General features: G+C 42.9%; 1 protein-coding gene across 2 annotated transcripts; it reads right to left on the bottom strand.

Annotated features, from left to right (window-relative positions):
- Positions 1-2: 2 nt before the first annotated feature.
- Positions 3-24046, bottom strand: nr3c1 (nuclear receptor subfamily 3, group C, member 1 (glucocorticoid receptor)). 2 transcript variants are annotated; one of them, XM_086105676.1, is made up of 10 exons: positions 23739-24046; positions 21959-23085; positions 14363-14452; positions 5499-5659; positions 4394-4510; positions 4043-4321; positions 3085-3229; positions 2834-2964; positions 2602-2759; positions 3-1974 (listed from the first exon to the last, which is right to left on the bottom strand). In XM_086105676.1, the coding sequence occupies exons 2-10, from the start codon at positions 23083-23085 to the stop codon at positions 1822-1824; spliced, it is 2361 nt and encodes a 786-aa protein (XP_085961802.1). In that variant the 5' UTR covers positions 23739-24046; the 3' UTR covers positions 3-1821. The 2 variants fall into 2 exon arrangements, with proteins under 2 accessions (XP_085961802.1, XP_085961801.1); XM_086105675.1 differs by lacking the exon at positions 14363-14452.
- Positions 24047-24243: the final 197 nt, after the last annotated feature.

Raw genomic sequence — 24243 nt, 5'->3', positions numbered from 1 at the left:
CCCCCCCCCCTCCCCGATAGCTCACTACAGAAGTTAAGAGATTCTTCCCACGGGAGGTAACTTTAAGGAGACGAGGTTTAAGTGACGCTAGTTGGCAGATATTGGGTGAAAAAGAGCTAATTTATATTATATTATAAAATAATCCCGAGGTACAAAAATATTGCTTTGGTGCACTCAGAAAGTCGACTGCATCATTGTCTGTAAAAATTCTATTTCTGGATGCATGGGGTTTTGCACAATAATATGTTGTTTGTAGCATTTGCAGGTCAGGGTAAATAAATGCCACAACTCTCTCTCTCTCTCTCTCTATATATATATACATACTGTATATGTATAGTTTTTTTTAGCTATGTAATTTCAAATTGTCTGAAAAAAAAATCTTCAGATAGCTACATGTTTGGGTCCGCGGGGAGGAAACAAAGTCTACTATTTGGGAAGCCCTTGCAAGATATAATATTCTAGTCGTAGATGATACATAGCATATTGCGGAGCCATTTAAAAATGAATTATAATTATTTACCATGAATGATCAAATAAAATCAATATTATTTTTGATCCATGCAGAGCACTTTGCATCCAGCGATGTTTGTTTTAAAGTGCTCTCGAAGCACAGCCGAGTTGACTTGAGATACAAAAATAGGTCTCTATAACCTAAACCGTAACAGACACTAAGTGCTCTTCTTCAGTCAAGTAACAAAGCCACTATATGAGGAAATATTTTAACCATAAGTGATGTGTTCAACTTTAAAGGTGTAGGTGGACATTTTGAGTATGAGTTTTGGGGCGACGCAGGATCAGGATCACACACTCGCCCTCATGGCTGAACAGCTGCACCCTTCAGATGCACTAACAAGCCACAAATCCGCATGAAAATAGGACTCTCTTTTCTGATTGGTTGACGCAAATCACATTCTGTTAAATACAATGGAGGGTTAAGGTAAATGAGTGGGGACGGGAGGGGGTGGAGGGGTGGGGCAATTTGAGATGAGGCGGGCTAAAACCCCAAATCTTATATGAAGACTGTGACGGAGCCACAGTCGTCCTTCACAGTCTTTGAAAGCCGTTATCGATAGCAGAGTCCAAAGTGCTTATATTGCACTTTGGTAATTTCATGTGTGGGACGGGGACGAGTTACGCACACACGTATATGCACGCAGCTCCGCTCAGAGGAGCAAGGAAAACAGTCGTTTCAAAAGGAAGCCTCGCAACTGCATGTACTACAATCAGGGTAAACTTGCGATGGGCTGAGGAGAGACACGCCCCTCAATCCCCCACACGCAGGTAGGAAGAGACAGCTGAGATGATATTTTACGCAACGACAACACCAAAATAAAAGGCACATTTTTTTTTCCCTTTATGAAGCGACGTGTGTAAACCGTGAAGAGGTCAGCTTGTGGAGCAATCTTGAATGGCTAACGTAAAAGAGATTTTCATATCAAAACGGATCAAAGCACAAAATGAAGCGAGATCATCGAGATGGGGCGCTAATCTAGTCGCAACCTCCGATGACAACTTTCAAAATACTAATTAGTCATTGAGTTTAGTTGGCTTCCACGTGACTACAACCTGGAAAACTGTCCGGATGCAAAAATACTATTTGAATCTGTACAAAGTAATTAGATGTGTAGAATCGACGGATCTAGTTGTTTAGTTGAAGGAAGTCACCTGAGACAACATGGGTGTGGAGCGCACTCGTCTGCACGACAATTCCTAAGAAATCTGAAAAACCTCCGGCCGCTCCCAAAGACGTACGTACTCAGTCTTTTCAGGGTGGTGGTGGTCTTGGGTGTTAAGGCATGGCCTCCGGTGGGAGCAAACAGGTCATTTCTGGTGGAAAAGGAGGGCTTTGACGCCACCGGCTTTGACTTTGGGAAGCTGGTGGCTGATAATCTCGGCCAGCATCTCCGGGAACTCCACACTCAGCGATTTATTCACAAAGGTGTAAAAGCAGAAGTTGAGAAGCCCGCCGACCATCTGCACACACGCACAATGACAGCCTTCATGCGGCGGGTCATCACTTTGGACATGATCACACCTACCTTGGCAAACTGTGTTCCTTCCATAAAAAGAAAGATGATCCTTAAGTTGGGAAAATTGAGTTTAGGTCTGATTCATTGGAGTACTTGGGTTAAAAAACAAATAATAATAATAAACGGTCACAGCTGACAGCCTGACCCAGGCGCTGTTCCCACTGATCACCTTTAAACAAACCAGGCTGATTCAAGTGTGTCGTTTTAAAATTCTTTGGTGTTCACATTAGGCAGCTGCAGTCAGACTGCTTCTGATACACTCAAAAGACCTGATACACTGCAGACTGCTTCATTTGGCTTAACGCACAAACGATGACCTGGACAAGTAACCCATTGCTGTGCCCTGGAAAATGGAGGTACTTTGCATGAAATGGCTACAATTGCTCAATGGTTCAAGGCCGTCTTTTGTTGTAAAGTCGCCTAAAGTTGAAAACAAAACAACAAGCGCAAATCCCAACACTTACCGTCGACTCCACTGGACTTGAATGCGTGTGATGGAATGAATGTATGCGACAACGTGTTTGTTACCCTTGTGTTGTCCTGACTGTAGGATTGCGTGCGGCTTTCTCACCTCATGCATGGAGTCCAGCAGCTTGGTGAGCTGGTAAAAACGTTGCCAGTTCTGGCTGGAGTTCTCCTCTCGCTTCACAATGGCTTTTCCCAGTTCCTTGATGTACGACATTCGTATCTCGTCGAAAGCCGCCTGACTCTTCAGGCCATCTTTCGGCACTGCGGACGAGGGAAATACCCTCAAGCCTCCGTGGACCGCTCGGAAGTCAAATGTCACGCGACGAGAGACTGACCTGTGCTGAGCAGCAGCAGGACCTTCATGCAAAGGTACTCGTCAAGGGAAACCTGCAGGCGGACAAACTCGCTGCTAATCCTCATCATTTGCTTGCACTGGTCCACCATGTAGGGCAGCTTCATTTGCTCCCTTCGGCCACAGAAGAAAGACAAGCGGAAAGCGCAACAGTCAAGGTGGGAGCAACGAGGGGTCCGGCATTTCGCTTTTGTCTTTGCAGTTTACTTGGGCAAACAAGTTTTTGTCACATACTCGTTCATGACAAGGTCCGGAGCAAAAAAGAGGATGTTGCCGTTGCACTGCTGGTACGACCTCCAGCCCAGGCTGAATGACATGAGGAAGAGCCACGAGCACTGGAGCAGGGTCATCTGGTCATCCAGGTGGAGGTTCCTGAAACCTGAAAGGGAGGAGAGCCCGGCTGAAGACTGAGAACACATTAGGACCACTTGAACAAAATCAAGAACCCTGTTGAAAATGCTGCCTCAACCGAGATAATAAGGGTCAGATTCAATTGACGCTGTCGGAGAAATCCATTTAACAAGATGTTTCCGCTAATTTGATGCATGAATATCGAGAACAGCTCTCAATATGCTGCAGCTACAGCGTAAGGCAGGTTAAACTCCAGACTTTTTGCTCACCTTGAAATTCAATTAAGACCAATTTCACAATGTGGCACATGGTGATCTCACCTTGACCAAAAATGCAACATAAGGGGATGCGCATCCGCTCTTAGGAGTCCAGACTAAAATTGAATGCGTGGCATTACCACCACATTTTTTCAGACTTTGGAGAGAAAGATTTAAAGCAGTTCAATGCCCATTTAAGGCTTGTTTTTTTTTTTTTTTTTTTAATGACGAATGCCTTTTATGACTGTTTAAGAAACACAAATACCCTGTAGGTCCGTCTAGATGATGACGTGACAAATGTAATCGATTCCCGCTGATTATTCAGGCAAGATTTTCATTTGGGAAAATCTGCGAGTTGACTTTCAAGTGTCTGTGAAAAACAACTACTTTTTTTTGGGGTGCGGTCATCTTGCTTTTTCCAACTTACAAAAAGGAACATGCCGCAACATTTCAGGGCAAAGAGGAATTTGGCAGTCGTTTTTGATCATTGTGCTTTGATGCGCCCTCAACAAAGAACAAGTTGAACAATCGTTTGCCCTGGTTTCGCCCAACTTCTGTCAGTGAGCTTTTCAGATGAAACCCACCTGGCAAAGCCTTCGCCCATTTGACCGCAGAGATGAGCTGTCGGCCACCCAGTCTGTTTAGAGAGGTCAGGACGCGCGAGAGGGTGTCGGGCAGGGTGTTGTCGTAGCCCGCGTAGAGGGTGTCGGGCTCGATGGCCTTCAGAAGGGACAGCATCGTGGGGGCCAGCTGAGGCATACACTTGGGGACGAGTGCCTGAGGTTCGGCTGGCTTCGGGGGCAGCAACTCGGGCGAGTTGCTTTGCTGGATGCCTTTCACGCGATTCTTCTTGGTTTTGCGCGCTGCAGAAGACACGCCGAGTCAAGAAGAACATTCATGATGGACTGTTTTGCGCTCAGAAACTGTGGCTGTACCTTCCAGATTCATGCCGGCCATTAGACACTTGCGGAAGCGGCACGCTGGGCAGTTCTTCCTCCTGATTTTATCTATGATGCAGTCATTTCTTCCAGCGCACAAGTAATTATGCTGCCCTAAGAAGTAAGAGGAGAGGAAGATTCAAGTTAGCAGAAAGGTTGTAAAAATTAAATGTAGTGAACCTCTGTTACAATGCAGTTCATCTTTCAAGAACCAGCTGTGTGGTGGATTTTGAGGCGATCCTTTCATGGGTTTTGAAAGATAAGGGCACGTCCCAATTTGAAGTCGTACCCCTAAAACGCGGAGTCCCTACAGCACAGGTTTTAGCCTGTTGCGAGAGGGTCTGATAGCCAGCGGTTCTCTATCGTCATAAATTAATTGATTCCATATTTGATGTTCTTACACTTGGACTAGTAGCAGAAAAAAACAGAAATCACCAAAAACAAAAACACCACTGAAAAACACAAAATGATTGTGTCAAGAGTGAAAACCATTTCTTTCCCCATAAAATAGTCATGAAATTCCATTTGTACATACTAGAAAATGAGAGCGCTAAAAGGATTGTATGGTTTATTTACACGGCTCATTTGTTATTTTCAATTTTCCGTTAAAAAAACAAAACACCGCTAAAGTTTTATGTCGGTCTACTCCACAAGCACATCCAGAAACAATATACAGAATACATAAATCAACCTAATCTCAAGACATTATTATTATTATTCCTTCAGCACCCTTTCCATCTAACTGAGACTGGATGACTGAAAATCAAATCGGCAGCTCAGAATGGTCATGCCAAATGTTACAAACATGAACGGATGGAGAATTTCACTTCTCGAAACTTCTGCCAATCCTTGTTGAAAAGAGAGTGACGGACTGCTGGTTGTCAGTGCAGAGTTACACAGAGTGGTTTCTAGTTGGTCTTGGACATTAATTTGTCATTTTTGTGCAGTACCTTCTGAACGGTTTTGATAATGGCAAGTAAGTCAAAATGAAAAAAATTGCCAAGCTACGACGACAACTGTCAGGTACGTTTTGCTAGAGAAAATTATTTATTGTACCAACACAATATGACGTGATCACGATGTAATGCAAGCCAAACTTCACCTTCCACTGCTCTTTTGAAGAACACCTTGCAGCTGCCACACGTGAGCACGCCGTAGTGGCACCCAGAAGCCTCGTCGGAGCACACCAAGCAGATTTTGTGAGCGCCACTCTTGCCCTGCGTGGACGACGGCGCTGTGGTGCCTTCCGGTCGGGAAGTCGAGCTGAGGGGAGACGACCAGATCGAGAGAGGTGAGGGATCTATTTAAAATCCGTTCACATCCCTGCAAAAAAATACATCATATGAAGGAATAAAAATTATATAATGTATATCTCACCACCTACATTTTAAGATTAAGTACATAATTTTGACAGCCACTGACACGCAATGGTCAGGCTCATCGGTACTTTGGATTTGGTGTCATCTGTCAATGCAGTTTCCAATTGCCGTCTACTCAACGTCCCCCACACAAAATTAAAAACTTAAGGTTATTCACCCTTGCGATTCGTTGACCACAATTGGGGGATCCACATCCTTTCGAGTGAAGAACTGCGTGTTCAGTTAAAAGCACACCAGTGAAAGCAGCATTTGACTTGACTCCTCATTTTGATGTTCTTTGAATTTTCTCGTGTTAACTGTTTTTGTGTTTCTGTTGCAGCTGAACAATGAATCAAATTCAAATGGTCATCTCAATGTTGTCGAATGCAATTTTCAAACAAGTTAATGACTCTAAATAAACGGTCTCACTTATTAACTCGTGGTTCATTTGCCTTTATTTCAGCATAGGGCTAACCTGTATGACCAGAACATTGATGTGGAACACATCTGATATCGTTTGTTGTAGGAAGGATTCATTTATTGCTTGTGTTTGTTAAAAAAGGCAAGAGAACCTTGCAAATATAACTGCATAATAAATCGAAAAATTGCAATAAGAACATTTTTTCAAAAGAATTAGGCCTTAGTTTCTGTATTTTATACATGTATGGCTGCAGAACTATGTGAAGCACAGTGTTTTTCGACCGACATTTTGATTGAAGACAGCTGCAAATTTTCAAACTCTTCACGTTGTGCAAGTGCGCTCTCGGCTGCTGAGGTGCAGTTGCTCAAAACCACCACAAGAGGTCACCTGGCTTTTGTAAATGCCATGTAGGTCCACACCCCCTTTGCAATGCAGTGGCTCCATTGACAATTAAGCCCCTCTCGAGCTTGAGCTACAATCGTCTGTGTTTGTGCATCTTTGTGTCTAAACTCTGTGTCTTGACAAAAAAATGGATACGTGATCAGATCTGCTGGGGAGCGCGGCGTTTCGCCACGTTTGCATAGTTACACAACGCATGATGAATGGGGGGCAGACCGTGGGTGTAGTAGGGTGGGAAAACCTGAGAGGAACAACAGGGCCTCACAGTCTAAGAATTCAGCAGCCTATAGAAAGGAAGGGGTGGCACGGAGGTGCTCCGGCTCAGTGTGGAAGGCACATCTTTATTTGTATTCAAGGAGTTGGATTCAAGATAACTTCTGAGCTGTGTTTCGGCACAGCAAATTTGACCATAGTCTAACCAAATACCCACTGTGGTTAGTCTGTGGATTGTCGAAATATACTTTGACTCGAAAACAGTTTTGCCATAAGGAAAGGCTGCAGATTTATACTCCCTTTGGGATCGTTTGAATTCATCAGCGTTCAACTTTCATTACCTAGTGGTAAACCCTTTGCGCTAAACATGTGAAGGGCCATGTGGCAAACGTTGCTGAGCCGCCGCAGGCAAGTTTTTCAAAAAGGTCAGCGCCCAAACTGAGGGCTGACATGCAAGGTGGGGCCAATAATGAGTCCAGTGTCAAGAAGCTGATGATGTCACAGGGTGTGGAGGGCTAATGACTCCACCTCGCTTTGGACCAATGGAGTGGCGTCATTTGACAGCTTTCCTGTGAAGGCTTTAAGCTGCTCATTGGAATCCAATTACTTTCACGCAGTACAAAACTGAGGTAAAATTCTGTCAGAATGAGGAGGAAAGTAAGGACGTAGAAAAGAACCGGTGAGGAGCCAGCGCAGACGACAGTGGTGCACTGTCATCTTTCCCCATTAAAATGAATGGAAATTACAATAAATCATGCCAGGGGGTCGTGTAACACCCGACACGTGTAAGACAATAATGCAGCTCGGTATTGTTCATTTTTTTTGCAGAGGAAGAATATATGCCCGTGAGTGTGCCTTATTATGTCTATTGTCGTCTTTCTACATGTTTGAAAATGTGTTGCAACACCTACAGCGACGCTAGTTTTACGAACCCATCTACGGCATTTTGCATTGTGTGTTCGCATTAAGATAGCAGACTTGCGTAAGACAAAGTTATTTGGTCTGGTTAAACACTAATAATAATTCTCTTTGTTTCACGTTTAGTTTTACAGTGAACCTCGAATGGGAGTGGCAATAAACTGCTTGAAGCAAACACAAAGACATGCCAGACCAAGTTCGTTTTAAGGATGGTCAAAGATGAACAAAGCAGTGATTAACAGCGTAGTTTCTGATCTGTTGAAATGAAATGAGTGTGCTCAGTCAAAAGGAAGTTGCTGCCTTCCCTTGGAGTGAACTATGAGCCAGCGTTCATCCAGCAGCGCAACAGCAATGAGAGAGGCCATGACTTCAGCGAGAGCAGGCTTGGGAAGTTAATCGCTTGCGTTTGTTATGTGTGATCAATCAACATGGCTTTTATTGTGACAGGCTACGTTTGAAATAAGGTGGGCCTGGTGACCATCTGAACATTTCATAATCCCTTTGTACCCGCAGTGTCATGTGCAGTTTAACAGCTTCCTCCTCCATACACACCGTCTATTTGTATCTTCATCAGAGCCGCAACTTTCCCAATGCAATGTGTCTAATTATAATCGATCATCTTGTGTTTACTTAACATGTCCGTTTGCATTGGATTCCTCAGGCTCCCCTATGATAAACTCACGTTTTACCACGTGATTCAACGGGGCTTACACATCAGCGCAAACCTCCTTGATGCAAGTGAAGATGTTAAGGTTCATCTGAAAGAGGGGAGCAGATCAGTGAGGCCAACATCTGCCGAAATAATTTTTGTAGTTCAACGTTTAGGATATTGTACAGTATGGTTGAAAACAGAATTACAGAGACTTGACCTTGGATTTCAGCCCAGGAATAACAACAATGGACTCGGGTATGAGTAAATACGCCAATTCAGTTCGTGAGTCACAGAGGGCAGGGCGTCTTCAACAGCCCCTGAGTTCTTCCTGATGTTTTTTTTTCTTTTTAACTGAGGGTATATGAATGCCCGAGTGAGCACAAACGTTTGTCTATGCAATATTTGTTTGCTTTCAACTTTTGGCGTGCTGTTATTGTGGAACTCGTGACACCGTGGCAGAGGCAGATTACGGCTCGATTTACGCATCGGTGCGGTCTGCAGTGCTGACGTGTGTTCGCCGCATAAATTGTATTTGTATGACACACTCATAAATAGCAGTTGAAGATCACATGACTGAGAGACAGGGACTGGGAAAAGGAATGCAACTGACTGATTCACTGGGGTACAATCGGATATTTCTTGTCAGTAACGGGAACCTAAAACAACGAGGCTAAGGAAAAGATTCACTTACAAAGAGAGATATAACAAGGATGATTATATCTTAAAGCAATTTGCATTGTTATGTATCACAATTGGATTCGTTTGTGAGTAAAATCTGGCGTCTGATGGCTATGTTGCACTGTCAGACTATTTGCTACTCCCGTCGCCGCCATATGCTATCCCAGCTGCATAACCCAGTAGTTTCCAAAGCAGATTGCACACTGGCAAACTTCAGGAAATGTGGCAGACTATGTTTTTTACTTGGTTTTCGTGAAAGAGCCCCCAATAAAATCTGCAGTTTAAACTGTCAGCCCTTCTCATACTTTTTAACCACTAATCAAATATTTGCTGATTTACATTTTCTTTTGCGATAAAAAGGTTACACACACTATTAATTTAAAACTACTGTTGCTGCAGACCCAAAGATCTGAAAAAAAGTTTATTTTATTGCTAACATTAAAAAGGATGACAAGGCATCCTGTTTGATTCCAACATGTAAGAAAAAAAGGAAAGGTTTTCAAAATGACCCCCAAAATATGTCAGCTTAAAACGCCAACCACAAAAAGTGTTTTACAACAGCAGAGGAATTCCCACGGGCTCACTTGAGGAGTGATGAGTTCAATATAGGATGATCGTGTCACCGCTGTGATTTGAACCGATATAGCCGAGTCCTCTTGTGTCATGCAAAGGAGAGCAGAGCAGTGACAGGAGGATGTGCTTCTTCCTTTAGCTAAGAGCCACCAAAATAGAACTAGGAACTGGTTTGCGCACTCTGCATCACTCTTACACGCAAAACAGCGTGGCTTGTAATTTTAGTGTGGAGAAACCATATTTGTTGGGACAGACTGGGCTATGAGAAAACAATATTAAGGCAACTGGATGTGTCGAGTTGGCTTGTGGCGTCCAAACGACTAGCTGGTTCTGACCTAAACTCTGTTTCCACCAAACCGTACAGGTGGTTTGTCGTAATTATTGATATTCTTGTGTTCCATTTTCAAAAGATGTTTATGATGTTAATTTAACTGATCCCAACAGAAAATACAGTAAAGCGGAATCTCCATTTAACAGACCCGCAAACAACACATCCTAGATTCAATTGACATAAAAATAGTGGTGTCCAGTCCACTCAAAAAGCCACTTTGTGCAGTAACTTTCAAGGGCTGTTCGTTTCAGCAATGACTGCAATTTACCGTAGAGACAGAGAGTGGTCTTACGTTTCCGACTTGCGCTGCTCTCTTGTCGAAGATAAACAGACTTAGACGAGTACAGGCAAAACAAAAATGTACCAATGTGGCGGCCATGTTATTAGGGGCGATTGTCTCATCAAAGGAAATGGAAATCATAGCCTCTCTAACATGACTATTTGCATTGGGTTGGAGTGGCAAAGCTTTATTCCAGAGGAAACTGAGAGGAGCTACAGAACAGACCGTTGCAGTAAAGTGGAGATTGGAGCTTGTGGTAAAAAGCATCCGGTTAATGACTTGATGGACTAATCGATATGTCAATCGATTCAAAAAATACTTGACTGGCAGCCCTAGTTGCTCACATCAACCAGTCTTTACGTTCTTCTTCTCTCATCCATGTGATAATTGTACACAGTGCCCTCTAGTGTTCAGAATGGGAAACCACATTACTAAACTGCCTTGTGTCACTGGCTACATTTAAATATGTTTGGCACAATTGTTAGAAAATGTGATTGAGAGACAAATGTTCAATTGTTACGCTAAAGAGTGTTATATTTGAGAGAATAATGCCAGGTTCAAGAAAGGTTTAAGTTTTTGAAGAATATTTGGTTGAAATCAAATGTTTTCATCACGATTATAAAATGGGACGGCATTTTCAAGTCTCAATAGTCGATATCTGCGAGCACTCAAATGTAAGTACTTGCGCTCTGTCAAAGTGGTATCGCTGCATCCCTACTCATGATGACATAGAGCAAATGAGCTGTACTGTTACTAATGAGAGACATATGGTCCTGTCAGATAATGGATACATTGTCACATTGTGTTGCAGCATAAACGGCAAGAGCAGAAGCAGTCACATCACACATACTGAGCTCCTTTAACTCCTGCTGCCAATTAAGCAACAATACCACTCTCTGACAGATGTGATGCATAAGAACTATTCAAACTCCAAAAAAACATTTCTTTTCTGTTTGGAGTTTCTTTTAAGAGCACTTGGGAAAACGATTGCATTGTGCCATTACATTACGGCCATATAAGTTACCTCTGACTTGGCAGCCATGGTTTCATTTATTATTATGTTTTTTTTCCCCTAGTAACAGCCACGGCCTTCCCTTTTATCATTCACAGCTACACTTGGTCGCCTGAGCAGCAACTAACTGTTTTTAACTAATGACAGAGCAGAAGAAATACAACCCAAAAGGACTTGACTTCACATTAATAGCCAAAATTGCCGCAGTTTGTCAGTGCGTGTTTGTGCGAGTGAGAGCGCGTGTGTGTCGGTGGGAGGTTTCCTGCAGCAAGAATGAATAAGACCCCCACTGCTACTGTGCACAAGGCTGTCACAGCTCAAACAGGGTGTGGGAGGAACCTCCTAAGGTTTGCTGACTCGACACATGAAGACAATGGTAAGACGAAAAGCTCGACCCGCACGCATACATCGATGGGAAAACTTTCTCAGAGCTTATCTGGTGTCAAACTAAACACAAGTATGAAAATGCACAATTGTGGTTTCAGGCCAATGTGGTAAGAGAGCAATCATGATTGGAATGGTCGGCATTCCATCCTATGCGTTCACTCAGCGCCAGCTGTGTACAGGCGGGAAGTAAAAGTAGGTCAGGGAAGTGAGGGCTTCACGGCGGAGCTCAGTGGTTCCGCCTGCCTGCCTCTGAGGCACATACACACGCACACACCCACGCATTATACACAAAGCTAACTGATGAATGTGAGGTGATATAAAAAGCAGCTCGGAGACTTTGGTGACTGTAACGCTGAGGTTGTCCTTGACTGGAGGGAGTCATAGAGGTGGTGATTGTGGAAGTTGGGGCCCCCTCTGCATTTTGACCCAAGATTATAAATAACATTCTGTATAGAGTACACACCGACCGGCTGACCACTTGCACAGTATGATTATGTCCAATGCAAGAGTGCAATACAAATGTCCTGCAAAGATAATGCTAAGCTTTGATCGCCAGACGTATTCATTCAGTATGTTCAATGCTACGGTTGTAGCATGCAGTGGTGTAGAACTGTGCTGCATCACAATGAGAGCAGTGTGTCTTAACATTTCTATTGCCTGACAGAGAATGACATCGGTCTTGTAAAAACATTAAAAACAGCTCTCAGTAGAATGCAGTCAAGTTCTGCACCATTGTGAAATTTCCTTTACACGCACACGCGCGCACACACACACACACACACACACACACACACACACACACACACACACACACACACACACACACACACACACACACACACACACACACACACACACACGTGTTGTCATCCTATCAATTCTTCAAAAAGCCAAACATTTTTGAGTCACACCTCTGAATCTGTGCATTCTGTGTTGGTGCTTTCAAATATAGAATGACAACGTGGAAAATATGTACTTTTACAAGCTGGGTAAAGGAGGCTATCATGTCTGCTTGTCACACAGGAGTGGAAAAGTAAATTACTGGATGCTTCTTAAATGATGGCGTGACCCAAGATCAAAATCAAACTGTCTCCCTTACTGCTATAGTAATATAATTAGTAGTAACCTTTTAATGCCGACATCAGACTACACAAATGAAGCCAGATTTTGAGCCGAGAGACGTGTCGCAAACTTAGTGTCTCGTAACCGATTTTGAGTTGTCTTGACGCGTCCTAGCCTGTGCAGTGACACATACTCAAGGACGACGAAAGTCTGGCATATCAGAATTTGTATTCGCCTTGTCGCATCGTGCGACGTCCTCGGTCAGTCTTCCTCAACTGGCGGACCGCGATCCACGACCGGACCGCCGACCTCCTCTGTCCGGACCCTTGGCAAATTGTATAAAATAATAAATTATAAAGTGATTTTTACTTTATACATTTTATATTTTTGGACTATAATCTGCGCATTACCGCGATCGCTTGTTAAAATTATCCGTTGTATTCTTTGCGTGCACTAACAGATGTATTGCAGAGGACCGCAGCAGCGCGACTGTGTGTGTATAATGTTTGACTAACTGGAGACCCTGGCTGAGCAGGGCATGTCGGCGATAACGATGCGCTGATTGGCTCCTCTGAACTTAAGGTGTGCCCATACATAAGCGTCAGCACGCGTCTATCCCAATACACACACATTCAAAATGGATGATTGTGTCAGGAAACAGACGCATGCGCGACGCCACAGTGTGCTCACAGCTTCAGCCCAGGAGAGCCGCACACAAGACAATTAGACAAGACGAATCGCGGGAGGTTTCGATTGTGTGCAGTTTTGCTCCCGTCTACCCGGGGATCTTTGCAGCTGTTTAACAGCAGAACACCGCAACATGGTAAATGAACATCACAATGGCGTCCTCAAATAATATTTGCATGCCTCAGACATTGCATTCACCTTTAGTGGAAGAACAGCACTGCACATTCCTGTGCTCCCTTGTGTCAGTATTTAAAATGGTTCTTAACTCCTCTTCTGATATATTTTTCAGTAATTTCAGAGGGGATGTGAAAAGGGGAATTGTACAAATGAAAAGGATATTTTTCTTTTCATGTTTAGTATTTATTTTGGTAAAATTAGTATTTTGTTTTTGTTAAATTAAGGGAAAAAAAGACAACTACTGTTTAACAAAGTTAAAGTAAAAATGACTTATTTCCCTAAAAGGGCTATTTCTATTATTAAGCAGGCACAACTTAACAAAATAAAAGAGTTCCTGTGCCTCAACACAATACCGCTCATTATTTGCTGTGTACTGGCAAAGTGAATAATTGTTATTTTCATGCACCCCATTATTGGTTGGTTGTGAGGAGTGTTGATTTGTATAAGCTTGGCTTGACCATACTAAATGGGCATATAGCCCTGCTCCCCATGACCGCCGTGCATGGGACCGGACCTTGGTCTTATTAAAAAAAAGAAAAAGTGGACAGACAGCATTTCTAGTTGAGGACCACTGTCCTAGGTCATCCTTCGATCGGTTCTTTGGCACTGGCCAATAGGAAGACAGTACCCTCCAACTTATAACGAGAGACTGGACGTGGCGCACACAACCACGATGTGTGTACAGTATTTAAGAAGTGACTTGAATAAAAGGGGAAATATTGCAAAGTAGACGTTGCATTTCAACTCATGTTACGTTTGCTTAACTGCAAAGCTAGTAGCTGATTAGCATACGTGGTGTTATTAAACAAATTTGTTACCTCAGGTTTTTGGGAGAGAATAGACAGTCCATCCCGCCCTCTTCCCAGCATCCAAGTACGGGTCCATACCCACTTTTTTCCCCCCCTTTTCTGAACAGAGAAACAACACACACGCACATTATGCCTGTGTCAACAATACAATAGTTGCCTGTCTCGCCTCCCCGACGGAACTGAATTTTGACAGAAGCATGCAGCAATGGAGCAGGGTCTGGTTGGTGACGGACTTGCACAGTGTGACACCTCTCCCGGTCCAAGACACAGAACGATATTTATATGGTAGTCTGACGGCCCGATCGTTGTGAACGGCAAAAAAGTTGTGTCGTTTGACAAGGTCATTCGGCTCAAAGATGTAAATGCATTCCAATTCAGTCTCCTTCCCCAAATATCAGTCTAGTCTGAGATGCAACAAACAGCCTCCGGTAAAAAACAAACGCGTAAAAATGAGGAAATCCTGATCAATTGAGGGCTATAAAATACTGTCTTACAATTTGGGTGTGGGAACTACTCTATTCAATGAGATGGACACAAACAGTGCTCCCCTTTCACACGAACGTTGAGTCAACAGCCCGCCGCAAATTCCAGGGCCAGAATGCGCTAATCACGATTAATACATGTTTTATGTTGAGAGGGAAGAAATGTCATCTGTGCTGTATGTTACACACATGTACAGCGCATTTGACAATAAAGTTGAAAGCGCTATATAAATCAGCATGTATTGTATTCAATTCAATACATGACAGACTAAAATACTACTTATTTGATAAGAGCAGCGGGATCACAATGTGGCACTGCTAAAGGCAGTGTCAGGCTTCATCCACATGTTTAGGAGAAAATGCCACGTTTAAAAGCTAGGTTACATAACATGCCGAATTAATGAGCTCTGTTACAGTACCACCAAATACAGGCTAGATTTTCTCCTTTGTTATGTAATTCAACTGGAGCTGAGATTATGCCATGTCAACCAACATGTGTCGAAACTGAGTGGTGTATTTTTCGAATTGTGACACCAAAGCAACCTTCATTGTCTGCGAAGTAACAGTTCATGTTAGGAGCAGGCAAGGCAGACCACAAAATTGTACTGCATCACACCAAATGAACAGCTACGTGATGGAAAATTAAAGATAAGACACCTAAGTAGCTAGTCTAAAACAGCTGGAATCATGCCCTTTGGGTAAAGATGCCGTGCATCCAGAAGGTACTTACATCGCTTGACTTTTTCCACCTTTTTTACAACCTAATCCCAGAATTGAATACAATCTAAATTCTTCCAACGTGAAGAAGGCTCAATCTTTGTCTCATCAGAGCAGAAAATATTATTTTTAATGGTATGAGAGTTGTTGCTGGTTAGGAACTTCTTCCATTTATGGATGAAAAAGGCCACTGTGCTCATTGGAACCTTCAAAGACGCAGAAATCTTTGGGTACCCTTCCCCAGATTCGTGCCTCCAAACAATCCTGTCTCAGACGTCTATGGACCACTTCTTTGACCTCATCGTTGGTTTGTGCTCTGACATACACTGTCAACAGTGCGACCATACTGTATATTGTGCCGATCCAAATCATGTCCAATCAATTGAATTTACCACAGGTAGATCTAATTGAAGTGTAGGACTCTCTACAGCATGATCAGTGGAAATATGAACCGGAGCTCAATTTTGAGCTAAGTGGCAAAAGCTCTGAATACTTATGAACAAGATTTCTTGGCTTTTCTTTTTTAATTGGAAAACAAAACAAAAAAATCTTTCATGTCATTATGAGGTGCCATGAGTAGAATTTTGAGGGGAAAATGTATTCCATTTTGGAATGAGGCTGTAACATAAAATGTGTGTGTGTGTGTCTGCGTGTGTGTGTGTGCGGGGGGGGGGCACTGTGAATACTTGCAAGATTCACTGCAATTGAAATGTCAACAGATGAGATGAGATAACATATTACTGGTAGATGTATTTTTTCCTCTCCCTGACCGAAAGATCCAAGCAACCTTCCCCAAAGATCCTTATGAGAGCCCCTAGTGGGCGAGTCAAAGAAAAACAAAGACATCAAACAACACCCCTGTCTGATTTCAACAGGAAGGTCACTTGAAACACATTCTGGTATTTCCAAAGGCCCCGATCAGGCAGCAGCAATACAATTGTCCTTGATAAAATTGGGATTTGCTTCTTTTAACAGCATATTCGATTTGTAGAAGTCTTTTGTACTGCAGAGTTTTCCAGTTTAGCCCAAGAGTCTATGGAGAAAAAAAAAAGAAAAAACGAGGGGGCCTGAGAGGGTTAAACCAGCAAGGTCACTCGGGCTTAACCCTACATTTTTGCTTTGACTTTAAATCAAGCCGCAAGGTAACCAACAGTATAAGTCATCTAGCTGTCTATTTAGAATGAGCAATTTAAACCTGACTACGAATGAGCATGTTAATGATAGATCAACAACATAATGGACAGCTACTAAGACTGGATGTGTTTCAATTAGTCCTATCAGTTTGCAGAACAAGCAGTGTCATTTGTAACTTATTAAATACACTGCTGTAGTAAAAGACCAAATCCAAGTCACCTGGACCCCAAATGACTATTTGGTGATGCCTAAGGTCATGTGTAGCTGCAGCTTGAGGTGGCATGAAAAAAAAAATTGCAAACTTAAGTTTCATTGAATGACACATGATCTCTTTCAGGATGTAATTTCTTGTGTTTATGGGGTTTAGGAGAGTCTGTGTCAAGTATGCATAAATCAACAGATGCTAAGACACCCTGGGTTATAAAGTATTAAACTGACACTGTTTTTGTTTATTTTACTAAATATCCAGTGTGTTTAAGCACCTCGCCATGCAGCATAATTTATCCAATAATAATATTATATATATACCATAATAATAGTTTATCCAAATGGTTACTGCCCTTGCACACATATTGTAAAGATTCTTGCACGCGAATGCTGTTCTCAGACATTCGCTTGGTATTAACCACAATCATTCCTCAGCAAGTCGTACAAAACCCCGATCGCTTAGCACTTCATGTGTCTCTCAGCAACTGGGTGCTGAACTTTCTCAGCAGAAGACCACAAAGCGTGCAAGTCGGCTGCAACTCCTCCAGGACCATCACACTGAACAGCAAGGCCCCACATGGGCGTCTGCTCAGTTCGCTGCTCTCTACTGTGAAATGACAAATATGTTGCAACCTACAGCACCGACCACATCATAAAATTTCAGGATGCAAAGATGGCGGTAGGCGTCATCCCGAATACTGTAATTCTCTTTCTTTTTTTTTTTTTTTAACCTCAACTGAAACATAAAAATGAATACATTGCCATGACAACAAATAAGTTACAAAGAAAAGGAAAAAATAGGAACCAAAAGAAAAAAAAGGGAAAAAAATGGGTCCTTGTGATATGTAACTAACATTTACCACAAAAAAACTGGAGCTCCTTTGAAGTCCTCTTTAATTAAACAGGCTTTTAAACTTGAAATATCAGAAACAAAATGCGTAAAAAGAATAATGAGGGAAAAAAGCGTCTGTGCATGATCCTGTGGGAGAGAAGCTAATGTCAGAAGCAGACCGGTCATCATAGCCCAGCCTTAAGGCAATAAATACCCTGCGGACAAGACAGCACTTATTTTGCTCCATACATTCGCATAGTGCTGCCAATCCCATCTTGAATGGCAGCTTTTACGACAACCGCAAGCAAGTATTATCATAGACAACATTTACATTATGTGATACAAAGACACCTTCTTGAGTACATCGATATCGCAGCCGTATTGGATGTGGCAAATTGAAGGAAATTGTGAAATTGGCTTTGCTTATATATCATTAAGAAAAAACTCACTGGATTAATACAGAATTATTGCTTTTTTTTATGTATCATGCTATCCTAGCTCAGTTTTACGATGCTATTTGCCAATTTTCTGGTTACTATTAAAGCCACATACAATATGGCGAATGGGCTGACAGATCGCTTTGACCCGGTTTAAAAATTGTCTGTGACACTTTTGAAAGGAAAAGAATATTTATATTCATTTGAGATTTCCTGAGTTGTTGGCTCCCATGGAATCTTGTATTGAACAGTTCAAATGCCTCTTTAGTTGCCGACACTAATTTAATGTGTCCTTTCTCACTTGCACAGTACAGTGATGCAACATAACAGTCTAAACCAGGGGTCGGCAACCCAAAATGTTGAAAGAGGACAAAAAAATAGGACAAAAAACCCCAAAAACAAATATGTCTGGAGGCGCAAAAAAATAAAAGCCTTCTATAAAACTTACAAGGAAGGAAACACATGCTGTATTCATGTAGGAGACTGGACTGTCGCGGAATTGTTTATGTTATTCATTCCTTTGTTGTGTGTTCACAAACGCCCCCATAGAATTTATTTTGTAATTTCCTCGCTTGATTTTTTTTTGTTTTGGTTCATTATTTTCGCTTTTCTTAGTGTCAGTGAAGTGATCATTAATTTCCGTTTTTCTGAGGCTGTCTTTGAACGCCTCTCGAGTCGAACGGGAAGAGAGAAGGCACGGACGGAGTCGGAAGCAGACGTGTCTGTCTTTGTCGAGACTGTTAAAAGCATAAATAAAGTGTACGTTTTAAAAAACCAACACCACAGCTCTCCTTTTTCGGAGCTGCAACATGTATTTATATCTATTTGAGCTACACTGTATTATTAGCCTACGATCAAACTCTTGATCCTCTCCTCTTTCATCTATAACTACTTCAGACAACAAAGTGTATGCAGAAAAGTGGTGAAGATTGCACGACTGTCTGTGTCCTATGTGTTGTGTTGTGTTATTTTTGTTATTTTGACTTCAAAATGGCGCCGCGTGAGTGGCTGCCTTTCCAGCAGCTCCTATATTTTGTTGTTCTACTTCTTCCTTTCATAACTTTGCTGCTGTGAATCGGGATTTTTTCCATTGCGAGACTAATAAAGGTTTTCTTATCTTATCTTTCTTTTCGAACATTTTTTATAAAGCTCCAGGGAGCCACTAGATGTCGCCAAAGAGCCGCGTGTTGCCGACCCCCGGTCTAAACCCATAATGTAGGACAGGGGTGGCTAACCCGCGGCTCGCGAGCCGCATGCGGCTCTTTGGCTGGTTCAATGCGGCTCCCGGGCTCTCACACGACACGCGTCTAAAACGCCTCGGCAGCGGCGATGCCATTCAAAAAAGGCGCCAACTTCACAGAACGTACTCGCCAGCCTATCATCAATCCCGTTACTTGATTGACAGAGAGCAACCAATCAGATGACTGCATCACCGCTCATGCTCAAACAACGGCGCTAAGCGCTAAGCTAGTCAGCATATCATCAATCAAGTTACTTGATTGACATAGAGGGCAACCAATCAGATGACTGCATCCCCGCTCATGCGCAAACAACGGCGCTAAGTGCTAAGCTCGTCAGCGAATTACCTCTGATTTTAAGGCAGGGGTGCCCAATACTTCGATCAGAATCGACCGGGAGCCAGCGAACTGGTCCCAAGTCGACCGCAAGGGGTGGGAGGAGGAAATGCGTGGGGGAAAAAAAGATTTGTTTGTTTGTATCTTAATCTTTCATTCATTTTCGACCCGTTCCGACTGTTGCTCATCATGGTGTACGTGCATGCATGTGCGCGAGTGCACTGGTGGGCACCCGCGTGAGTGCGTAGCGCGCGTGTGTGTGCGTGTATGCTTGCATGTGCGTGATCGGGTCATTCGTGAGAAGTTGGTCGCTTCAAAAGTCGATCTTTGGCCAAAAAAGTGAGTGTGCGTGTGCACGCGCGTGCGCGTGGAAGTGTATGATGTGGCTCTTTGCAGTAACTCAGTGAAAAAAATTGGCTCTTCGTCTCTGACTGGTTGGCCACCCCTGATGTAGGACTTTACACATCGCCTAATGTGTCAAAACTGCGATCGATGGTCACCAACATTTATGTTGACATCTTTACTTAAAGCTCACATCATTCTCTGAAAATATTAGAATGATCGCCCAACTTCTGTCCTTGCTTAGTCTGTCCTGTCTTAAAATTGGGTGTCTGCTTGGACCATTTCATCCAAGGGATGCAACGCCCTTCTTTGGTTATCAAATTATTTTATTGTGAAAAACTGATGAGTTATTAAGAAAAAACAACAAGGGCAGGCTCAGAATCAGAGCAAAAACATCTATCTAGAAAATTGTACTTGCATCTCTAGATAAAAAGAAAGCGTTAACCAGCGTAGTTCATTGCTACCCTCAGACGATCAAGATGAGATGGATCAGGATGAGGAACTGTGAGCAGCCGCAAAGTCATCCTGTGATGGCCAAAAATAGTGGTGGGACCCAGCGGTGGAGGATCACGCGTATTCAAGTGCGCCCACCATCACTTCTGAGATGCATGATCTGTATGGGGGATCTGTAGGTCCCACTGGCCCTGAGAAGACTAATGACCTCCGTCTAATCTGTAGCATAATGAAGGGAGGGGGGATTTGTCGTCTCTAGCTAATATAGTGGCCAAGGCAGAAGAATTGATTTGAGTTTTAAATTCTTAGAGATCCTTGAAAGGTTTGAGGACACACTCAGCTGATGACCCTCCTGTGGGATCTGATGTTGATGAGCCTTCGTGAATGTGGTGGGGGGTTTTTTTTGGTTTGTTTTTTATGCGTCTTTTGCCCACCTTCCACTTTCTCCATACATCAATGCATGATGTCCCATCTTTCCCCGTATTACTGCATTCTCCACCTCAATTGAAAATATATACCCTACGCATACACGTTTTTTTATGAAGTAAAAATGTCATATTTCAGATGTGTGTTGTAACTAGTTTGATTTTTATGTCTGTAAGCTTCCTGAAAAATTGCACTTTTAAGAGTAATTTCAATGCAAACTGTTTTTTACTTTTAATTTATGATTATTGCTCTTAAATAATAATACTTTTAAGATTTTTTGGGCTCGTCTACCTACCTCTGTACATCATTAAACACGATGAAAATGAAAACTAAAACTACCAGAACTCTCAACATTGACTTTCCGAGGAATGGCAGCAGAATGGCTGCAAGATTTGCTTTTTCCTGAAACACATCAACATCTTACTCTTTGCAAACATGACGTTTCTAACTGTGACGACTGATGTTTCAACATGGGTCAAGTCGGCAACACTCATTGAAAGCGGACTACAGTGAACAGACAATATAAAGAAAAGGCCAGTTCGGGTTCATACCGCAAAGTCGTGCTCATAATTCACTGTAGATAAATTGAATTTCAGCCATAATCGCATGCAATGCAAAGAAAGAAAGAACTCATAACATATCAAAGTGTATTGAAGGCTTTATGTCCTGTATCTCGCCACTCAAGCCATTCTACAACTATACAAGCAATGAACTACATGATGCTCACAAAAAGTGACCGTAACTATTAGGAGCAAAGATATGTGTGCGTGTGAAGTTTACCATCTAGGCATAGTTCTCACTGCTGCCATGCCTGACATGAAAAACTAATATTGAGCTGTTTGCAGTGCAAATTAAGTCCCAAAAAACTAAATAGAAAATGGCAGTGCAGCGAGCTAGTCAACTCAACTTTATAAAGCAAATTTAAAAAAACAACCACAGCTGCATACATTTTACAATGAAAATCCCTCTCGACTCAGTCAACCACTGTTAACTTGTCTTACCTGGCAAAGCCGGTGTTGTAGGTAGGGGTGGCTGAGAAAGCCTCAGAGGGTTTATTCAAGCCTGAGGCTGGCCCGGGAGTCAGGCCTCTGTTCCAGGGTGCACCAACGGTGGCAACAGGAACATACTGGCAGGTGACAGACTTTTGATCCTTCAGCGGCTGCGAATTGAGTCCAAAGTGGAAGCTCTGACCTCCAGAGGTGCTCACCCCGCAGATGGAGATGGGACTAGATGTGGGCAGGTCAGGGGATGTGGTGCTGCTTATCTGGCAAAAAGACAACTTCTCTTGTTTAATCACACCTTGAGTGCAGAGCTGAATGAAGTCGCCATCTTTTTCTTTCTTCACCATTGTGGTGGGCGGTGTTAAGGTTGTGGATGCGCTTGAGCTGGACTGATCAGGACTGATAATGTTGTTGTTGCCATTGAAAGCAAGGGGGCCGCTGCTGGCAGCGCTCTCAGAGGTAACAGGCTTGATTTCCTTCTCAGGGGTGACGTCCACAAGCAGAGCATCATCTGCTAAGGTGGACAGGAAGGCATCATCCCCGACATAAAAATCTGATGGGGAGCCGGTGAGCTCAAAGTCACTGAGAAGATCCAGAGTGTTATCACTGAATAACTTCTGGTTCATGTCGATGTCTTTGCCAATGTGCTCAAAAGCATGATCAAGGTCAGTAGGATCATGACCTATTTTATCCAAAGAGAAATCCTCAGTTTTCATGGTGAAAAAGCTAGGATCTGATCCTCCGATAAGGGAATCCATGGAAGATGGGGTTAGGTGCACTGTTCTGCCTCCTGACTGCATCAACTTCTCCTCGAAGTTTAGGCGGCTAGATGAGAGCAGCTTTTGATCTTTGGTGAGACCCTTATGTTGTGGCTCTTCCTGCAGCGTGCTAACGGTGGCAGTGATGGAGGAAGACGTGACTTCCACTGGTGCAGGACTGCTGTCGAGTCCGTTAGACTGTCCAGGCTGCATTAATTGGCTGGATGGGAGAATAACAGAGGTCGTAGAGCTGCTTGCACCGTGAGGGGCCACTGTCAATGGGCTGCTCCCCTCTGGATTTTGGATGTAGACCAGTTTACTCGTACAATCATCTCTGCTCAATGTTATGTTTACTTCACCGTTGTCCATCTTTTTGTACAGAGAGAGAGAAATTGAAAGAGAGTGTGATCAGACAAGTTGCAGGTTGGACAGTATCTACAGTCAATTTGACCTTGTGTTCCTCATTCCACTCTATTGTCAACCAATTCCGTTCCATTTTAAGCACCTTTGTACAAAGCCAAACACCACAGTTTTTTTCACACGGGCGAGTGTGATTTAAGCAAAGGAATGTGGTAGTCAAAGGCAGGCGCGTGGGATGGGTTTGTGCTTCCTTATTTATTAAAAGCACTTTGTATTCCTTTATATATATATATATATATATATATATATATATATATATATATATATATATAATGATGGATGACCAAAAAAAACAACAACGGGAATTACCACCCGCGCGCTTTAGCTTGCTAGCCCGACCAAACGGCCACATACTACGACTAAAACTACACCGGCAACATAAATAAAGGTTCATATTAAGAAAATAAAGCGTGAAGCACAACAACGTTGCCATATCGGTAGTTGTTGCCGTGCTAAGACAGCAATGTGAATGGCGTGTCAACACGTCTCAAATGACGCTACAAGTAATCACGCCAAAATAGCAGCGTTTAGCGTTCGCCTCCGTGGCTGTGTTTAGCCAATAAACGCACCGAGCCAAACCTCGAGAAAAACTTTGCATTTACCCTTGAAGTGACTTCCGGTTGACGGGAGCCCACTGGTCGTCAGCCAACATTGTTATGGATCAAAGTGGCTGACCACAACACGCCACTACAGACTTGCTACTTGTGAATTCCTCTGGCGTCGTCTCCACGTACATGTGTCGATGAAAAGAGGAAACAAAGCCGAGTGAGAGTTAGTTTCGTCTCCGTCTCTCGATTCTTTATGAAGGCCCACTGGTCGTTAGTAAACTGCAAGTAAACAAGTTGATCTACAGTGCTCCCCAGCTAGCCGTTAGGGAAGTACTGTACACGCTAACCTTCAAGCAAAACATACAAAATGGAGAACCAAGCAAGCGAATCCGTAGCTGAGCTCTTTGCAACCTGCAGCGACTTCTGCCGGCACTTACTGGTAACTACAGTACATCTACATATTACCTGCGTCTCAATAATTTAACCGACAGTAATCGATTTAAGATTCCCATTTAAAAAACTTAAACACAAATACTTTTTACAATATCAATACATATTT

This window comes from Hippocampus guttulatus, chromosome 2 (assembly GCF_054856545.1).
Source record: "Hippocampus guttulatus isolate MCC_2025c chromosome 2, RoL_Hgut_1.0, whole genome shotgun sequence".
NCBI lineage: Eukaryota > Metazoa > Chordata > Actinopteri > Syngnathiformes > Syngnathidae > Hippocampus > Hippocampus guttulatus.
The sequence above is the reverse complement of the archived record's forward strand: the minus strand, read 5'-3'. Positions and strand labels throughout refer to the sequence as shown.